The sequence below is a fragment of the Benincasa hispida genome, chromosome 5 (assembly GCF_009727055.1).
Source record: "Benincasa hispida cultivar B227 chromosome 5, ASM972705v1, whole genome shotgun sequence".
Taxonomy (NCBI): Eukaryota; Viridiplantae; Streptophyta; class Magnoliopsida; order Cucurbitales; family Cucurbitaceae; genus Benincasa; species Benincasa hispida.
The window spans coordinates 19,984,443-19,992,538 of NC_052353.1; the positions used below are offsets into that span (position 1 = coordinate 19,984,443).

The 8,096-nt window shown below is 31.0% G+C and overlaps 1 protein-coding gene across 4 annotated transcripts; it reads right to left on the reverse strand.

Moving 5' to 3' along the window:
- Positions 1 to 4,737: 4,737 nt before the first annotated feature.
- LOC120078669 (40S ribosomal protein S5-like) lies at positions 4,738 to 7,150 on the reverse strand. 4 transcript variants are annotated; one of them, XM_039032962.1, is made up of 3 exons: positions 6,996 to 7,142; positions 5,837 to 5,939; positions 4,738 to 5,602 (listed from the first exon to the last, which is right to left on the reverse strand). In XM_039032962.1, the coding sequence occupies exons 2-3, from the start codon at positions 5,871 to 5,873 to the stop codon at positions 4,974 to 4,976; spliced, it is 666 nt and encodes a 221-aa protein (XP_038888890.1). In that variant the 5' UTR covers positions 5,874 to 5,939; positions 6,996 to 7,142; the 3' UTR covers positions 4,738 to 4,973. The 4 variants fall into 4 exon arrangements, with proteins under 4 accessions (XP_038888890.1, XP_038888891.1, XP_038888892.1 ...); XM_039032963.1 differs by lacking the exon at positions 5,837 to 5,939 and having other exon boundaries at positions 6,996 to 7,150; XM_039032964.1 differs by lacking the exon at positions 5,837 to 5,939 and having other exon boundaries at positions 6,917 to 7,092.
- Between the last annotated feature and the right edge of the window lie 946 nt (positions 7,151 to 8,096).

An 8,096-nucleotide genomic window follows, 5' to 3' on the forward strand; every position in this document is an offset into this window, starting at 1 on the left:
CAAGAGGAAATTCAATTATATGTGATATAATTGATATGATGTATTAGATACATTAATTGGAGGAATTAATATAAATATGATTTATATTATGTACCATAAAATAGAAAAAGAACTATGGTTTATATGTTTCATATGATGAAATATTAAAACTATAGGTTATAAATATAATATAATAAATTAGTTATCATATTTATTTATAATATATTAATTATATGATAATTAATTCTTTTCTCTAATAACCGATTTGAGTGAGAGGTTATTGGAAGTTTTATGGTAACCATGAGATAAAAGGAATTTTTTTTTTCCAAAATTAGAGGTTAATTCATTCGGAAATTCTCACGGAAAAAGGCTATCAAGTAAAAAGAGTTTTTACTAAGAAATAGTCATTAAGAGCATACACGATTGTCTAAGAGTTTACTATAGATAGTTACTCGTTGATTGTTGCTACTCGATCGAGTAGCAAAGTCTATACGATAGGCTTCCATTATCTAAACGATCGAGTACATTGTCTATACGATAGATAGTGTTTCATATCTCCCACTTACTCAATCGTATACCTCCTATCTTCCTCAATCCAAGATCATACAGAGTCCACAACTCCTGGATTCTCACACTGAGAATACCAAGGTATCACTTATGGTGGTGTGCTAACTCAGTTCGTGAATTGAGTTGGACTCGATTGGGTTCGAGGAGCATTCAGACGTTCGTGGAGGTGGCTATTCTGTTCGTTGTATCCGAGTGTTATTCTGGACGCATTGGAGACTGATCAAGGGATACTTGAAGAATAGTTCTTCAAGGTACACATACTCTATCCCTTGTATCCTCTTATAGCATGCTGTAATTTCTGATCATACATAACATGTTTGTTTTCGTTTAAGACTGTAATTGTTGTGTTCATTCTAAATGGGATTTGGAACGATCCACTTCCGCTGCTCATGGAGATCTCTATTTAGATTTCCTTCATATATGTGATATAATTAATATAATGTATTTGATACACTATAATATAAAGTATTTTGAGAGAAATTTGAATATGATTCAAATATTAATTATATGAATGAGATTCATATAATTAAATTTAATATAAATGTGACTTATATTAAATACCATAATTAGTTTAGAGGGATTAAATTTTGAATATGATTCAAATATTAATTATATGGATGAGATTCATATCATTGAATTTTGTATAAATATGATTTATATTAAATATCATGTAATGTTAAGATAAAATAAAACTATAGGTTATATTGTATTTGATACAATATAAAATTATAGGTTATATGTTGTATTTGATACAATATAAAATTATAGGTTATATGTTGTATTTGATATATATATAATAATAATTAATTAATTAATTTAATTTTAAATTTAATTAAAGAGAATGAGTTACAACTAAATTTTATATTATAACGTATCAAATATATTATAATAATTATATCATATATAATTAAGTTGAACTAATTATATCATATATAATTAATTCCCTCAATTAATATGAACAATTCAAATTAATCAAAAATTAATTCTCAATAATTCTTATTGAGCTATAGAGTAGACCTGATGGAATTGTAGATTGAAGCTCCAATGGTACTTGAATAATTAGTTAAACTTTTTTGACTAATTAATTAGTTATTCAACACATTAACTGTCGGTCACTCCACTAAATACCGATAGCTGCACTCTTCGCACTACAGATATATTTATGTGTCCATTAGATATAATCAATCAATAGTGTGATGACCCTTCACAAATTGCACATAAGTACAGCTGGGTCAAAAGTATTATTTTGCCCACATCTAACTTCTTAAGTACCACTGAACCCTCTATTAAACAATAAGTCATAGTCCAATTATGTCCAAACCTCTTTCGGGCTAAGAGATGGTGTGGCGCCATATTGTTCAAGCCCTGGAATCAGCCTTTAAAGGAGAAATTTATCTACTTACCCCGACATTAGGGAATGAGTGAATTTTGTCTTGTGTAGGTGTGTTCCCAGCTCTCCAATCAGACGAATCCCCAAATTGGTAAAGTTTATTGAGTCAGCGATTTGGCCACTCTCACCCATACAAATCAAAGGACCGCCTTCATGGACAAGAGTTTACAACTCACTCAGGATTCAAGTCATGTCACCTATGGTCATCTTGGTGAAATGTAAGTCTATATTATTAACGACATTATATAATGAGACTAATCATTTCATGGTCCGGTCTTATACAAACTTCTTTGTATAGGATACTCCCGCTCACATGTCACATGATCAGATCATTTGTAACACTTTATAATAATTGTAACATTTACAAAGCGGGTCGTATTCGTAATGTCACCAGGATGACATCTAGCCTTATCCATCTACTACAGATCATTTAGGTTATCACTTAAACATGATCCACATGTATGTCTCTACATACATATTTAAGCTACAAAAGATAATCTTGGATGTTAGTTTATTGGTTTTGTGGATTAATGCTACAAAATGTCAAATAAAATATCTTAGATTTTATTAAATAAATAAATCGTTTGTACATTACAATTACAAACTACAGGACCCACGAGATTTAGGGCATCAACCCCAATAAGAAGGATGAATAACTCTTAGATCGAACTTAGAATCTACAAAGGTCACTCAAAGATCCTAAAACAACTCATTTCAGAATTAGTTTGATCAAAACTAATCTAATGAATAGATTTAAACATCAAACCTAAAGCAAGATTTGAATGAAAATACAACCCCTAATGGGTTGAATAAGCACAAACATTTTAATATCAATTGTCTAAGTTTTAGAGAGCATTACATGCCTTTTTAAAGGTCAAAAGATCGTGCATAAGACCAAGAACTCAAGAGTTGTTCAAACGCAATTATTTACAAACGGTAGAAAATAAGACCTAGGAACTTAAAATTTAATTACATATTAAATAATCAGTCAAAATGCAAAACTAAAAATGTAGAAAGTCTCCAAATTTTCTTAATTAACTCCTCTAGAAGGCGGCAAAGTTGATTTGCACGTTTGATAAGGTTTGACTTCATGTTTTCCCATGCAATGCACACTTGACATCATTTTTTTCACAAAACCGATGTGCTTTTTTTGTCCATCGTGCCATCTCATGTCTTCTTGACTCATTGAACTAACATTATATATAAGTTTGGACTCAAAATTATTTATCAGTTATTGTAAATTTGCTAGCTTTTGAAGATGTAGTGTGAAAGCATCTTGAATCTTCTTCGCCTTACTTCTTATAATTGCTCCCTTGGGTACATGCAATGGTTCAATGGTTAATTGAATTCACATAAAAGATTTTGACTTTAAAATTAGTTTAAAATCGAGAATAATATTGTGTAAGATTAAGTTTTCAAGGTTTCTGTTTGCATAGAAAAAATAAAATATTTTTTTAAATTAAAATTTGAAAATTTGAAATTAGGAGAAGAATCAAATATTAAGAAAGAATTATTATAAAATTTTATACAAAAATAGAAAAGTAATATTTTAGTTTAAATTAAAGTTTGAAATTGAAAAGGATAACCACATCATCGAAATCAATTTAAAAAATTAATATAAATAATATTATCACAATTTTTTTTAAAAAAAACCTGTGTAAATTAAAGTTTAAAATGAAGAGAACAATCGAATCATTCAATTCAAATAAATAAAAAATAGAAAAATATTTGGATAATTGTTTTACATGATAAAATTCCTAAAAATATTTTCAAATATAGCAGAATATCACTATCTATGAATGATAAACCGCGATAGACAGCAATATATTTCTGGCAATCGTGATAGACTTCTATCACCGATAGACACGACATTTTCCTATATTTGTAAATAATTTGTCTCATTTCCTCTTATTTGAAAATAACCCAAAATATTTTGGTTAGTTAGAGACTAATCAATGCATCCATGAAAAAATAAAAATAAATAAAAAATAAATAATTAGCACAACATTGTATAACTATGTTCCATTTGTTAACGTGCAACACACATAGTATCAAACTAATAGGCCCAAGTAGCTATCAGTCATTCCCAACACTTTAGCTCCTTACATTTTTTAGTTGTTTATACAAAGATTTCTAGCAAACTTAACAAAAAGGTACATAACAATACTAAAATCTCAAGAAAGTCTTTGGCAAACTTTATCATCTTTTACAAAAAATATTTATACACTTTATCAATACATAACAGAGAACCAAAAATAAGGAACAAGTGGCCTAGTTGATAACGGAGGGAAACAAGGAGTCTAAAAAGGCAAGGGAGAAGGCAAAATTACATATTGGTTCACTTTTCACATTTATGAAAGGTTTGATTTTTATGATAAGTGATTTTTCCATTAGTCAACTTAAAAAAATTATTCTAAACCTAAAAAACTAAGACTTCGTATAGTACTTATTTCTTACAATGATTTACATCTTTCTTAAGTAATCAAAATTGACTTGGACTTTTAATCCATTGATGAAAAATAGATGACAAAGAAAGAAATTTGAAGATGGAAGTAGTATTTATAAACTTAATTTTCAAAAACAAAATGATTAACAAATGAGACCTAAAATGTTTAAATCAAATAGACATTAAATTTAGTATACGAGATGATTTCATCAGATTTAACAGTCTAGTTAGTTAACATTACATTACGGGAAAAAAAACACCTTGACAAAATTGAACTATTATTAGAGACAAACATCCCTGACAATATGGACCCAAAACATACATTTAGCAAAATATTTACCTAGAAACTAAATGATACTAGGAACCATATTTGAAACTTTAAGAAACAACATCATGCATTAGCTTGTTCCGATGGAAAACATTAATGATATCAAAATTTCAAAAAGCTTAAAACAAGTAGATATGAATCGCCGCAACAAGGAAACCAAAAGGGAACCTAAGACTATGTTCATTACAAGAATGTTACCAGACACAAGAAAAAGAACATGAAACTCTAGCTATGCCACATAAAACAAACCCTGAAATATAACCTTAACGATTGGCCTTTGCAACTCTCTCGATCTCGTCCTTTTTCTTGATTGCATAACTGTTTGATGAACCCTTCGCTGCATTAATAAGTTCATCAGCCAAGCATTCTGCAATTGTCTTGATATTCCTGAAGGCAGCCTCACGAGCACCAGTTGTTAGGAGATAGATTGCTTGGTTAACGCGGCGCAAAGGGGATATATCCACGGCCTGACGCCTAACAACACCAGCTGAACCGATTCGAGTAGCGTCTTCACGTGGCCCACTGTTAACAACGGCATCGACAATGACTTGAATTGGGTTGAGATCAGTTAGAAGATGAATAATCTCCATTGCGTGCTTAATAATCCTGACAGCCATAAGTTTCTTCCCATTGTTCCTACCGTGCATCATAAGTGAATTTGTGAGCCTCTCGACAATTGGGCACTGAGCTTTTCGAAACCGCTTGACAGAGTATCTCCCAGCAGTGTGGGGGACATAGGTGGCATGCTTGGCAGGTGCAACCCCAATGTAATCAACAAGAGAGATGTCATTTACCTGGACATCATCAAAGGTCCACCGGTTGAACAGCTTCACATCGTGATGAGGCTGGGTCAGTTCTTGGTTTACCACATCAACTTCAACAGCCATTATTCCTGAACATTTATTTACATAAAAAAAGTGAGCACTAGTTGGATTAAACACGTTGTGCATATATATATATATATATATAATCTAATCATTTTCATATTCTCCCTTCTTCAAATTAGATGGTTAAACCCTCTAGTCTTAAATTAAAAGGCCACATTTCCCCTAAAAAAATACAGGCAACATCTGGAATTTCAAAACCTCGTACGGTTCAACTATAAATGGGAGTAGCAGAAGTAGACCATAGATGTGGTGATAAAATGAGAAAATCACAAGCATAGGACCATTTCCAATCAAGAGTTCCACATTCTCCCATCTTTCACACTAGGGCAGAGAGAGACCTCCCTAGAAACCAGATGACAGGAAGGATCGATCAGATCAGGGAATCTATAATCCAAATTCTTCCTAAAATTGGAATCATAAGACAATGTTGCAGCATAAAAGATGCGAAGAGAAACCAGATACATATTTTCCAGAGACAAAATTATAAAGGCAAACGAACTGAAACACCTTAGATAAATTAATGAGTAAAAAAAGAGGAAAAAAACAGCCAAGATAAATTACCACAAAATTCTATAAATTAGAAATGGAATCAAGCTTTTTCCACAAAAGTAATAAATCCAAACTCAAAAATTAAACAAATAAAACTCTACTTCTTATTATTCAATTCATTAATAATAGATTAATATGTGGAACACATAGTATAATCTCGAAAAACAGGGTTTCCTAACAAAAAAATAAAAAGAAACACAGAAGTGGAGGTTGGTTGAAAATATTAGTATTCATTTGTCCCTTTCTATAAAATTCAAATAAGAAAATAGTATCGTGTTGACAACATTCAGAACAAAGATTCCCCAAGCTTCGGTAGAAGAGTGGATCTTCTGAAGGAAAATTGACATCCCTAATCGCTAATTATCCTGTCCATAAACAACAACTGTGCAAGTATAAAGAGATACAAGTTAAGTGTACTAAAAAATGAGTCTTGAAATTTCAGAGATATTTTGTGGCAATAATATTCATAAAAGGCAGTTTAATGACAGGGGGAAATACCGCTAAATTCATAGCAGTGCACGAGGGTTCTAACCATTAAATACCCAGAAGACCATTTTCAAATACAATTCTAAAACAATTCATTTTGAAAAAAAAAAAAAAAACACATGATCAAGAGTAATATTAACACAAAAGATCCAGAGTATTGCAATCCAAGGCATGAAGTATATAGATTCCAACAAATTCCATTCAAACTCGAAAAAGCCACCACATACTGGCAACAAAACTAAAACACAAGGAGAAAACGTGATAGAATTCGGCAAGAAATTTACCTACAATACTGAAGAACACCTAAGGAAAAGAATAACAAGAGAACCAAAACCAAAGGCTGAAATATGAAGGGTGTTTTACCGTAATGGGGCGGCGAAGGAGGGAAGCGGCTACTGTGAAAGGATAAAGAAGAGTGAGGAGGAAGGTTAGCAACCGGCTCCAATGGCCGATTGGTGTCTGTATGGCCGTAGAGAAGGGAAAGGATGCGGCCGTAATATTGGGACAGAGGAGAAATAAACCCTAAAGGAATATATATACATATTAAAACCGGTGCGGTTCGGGTTGAGCGATTTTTTCCTCCGAACCGGGCGGTCTGACATTTTATCTTTTTAGAAATTGTTTCCCCACTTATATACTTGTACCTCGCTTATTTACCCTTTTTTATGTTTAAATTTTGTTTGTGCTGTGATACGCACGTGTTGTGTAGAGTTTAAAAAGATAATTTATTTATAAAATTTTAAGGATATATTATAAAAACTATCCATTAAATATATTGGTACTTGTATTTATATTCTTAAATTTTTAATTTTAAAAATTGAACCCTAAAATTATATAAATGTTAAAATTGGTTCAATTATATCTTCAAACTTATATAATTGTATGGAATGTAACATTTATATTGGTAGAGTTCAACTTTTATCATTTTTGGGTCCAATTTCTACAAGTTTTATAAGTTTGAGGGTCCAATTTTAACACTTTATAAGTTTCGGGGCCCAACTTTTACAAGTGAAAGTTTGAGTGTAATTACAACTATCACTATGCTTCAGGAGTGATTTTTGTAATTTGCCCAAATTTTAAAGATACAACTTCATTTTATGAACAAGAGAGTTTTATTTCTTGAATAAATCAAGAAAAAAACATTTTAAAAAAATTGGAAGTTGAGTTTGGAAAAATACTAGTTGTTTTTTAGTCAAGTTTAAATTGTTGTGAATTTGAGGAGTACAATGAGAACACATATGCCAATAAAATAAATAAATAAAATATAAATATATGGAATAATAAATAATAAAAGTAAATAAAATAACAAATTATGGATTTCTCCACTTTCTCCAAACTTTTTGGAATTTGCCCTATCTGTGGCTTTCAAAACCCACAAAATGTCACTATTTATATAGAATTTGTCAAGTAGGAGGTGGATAGACACATGGACAACTCATTGGAAAATGGAGGTATGACACATGG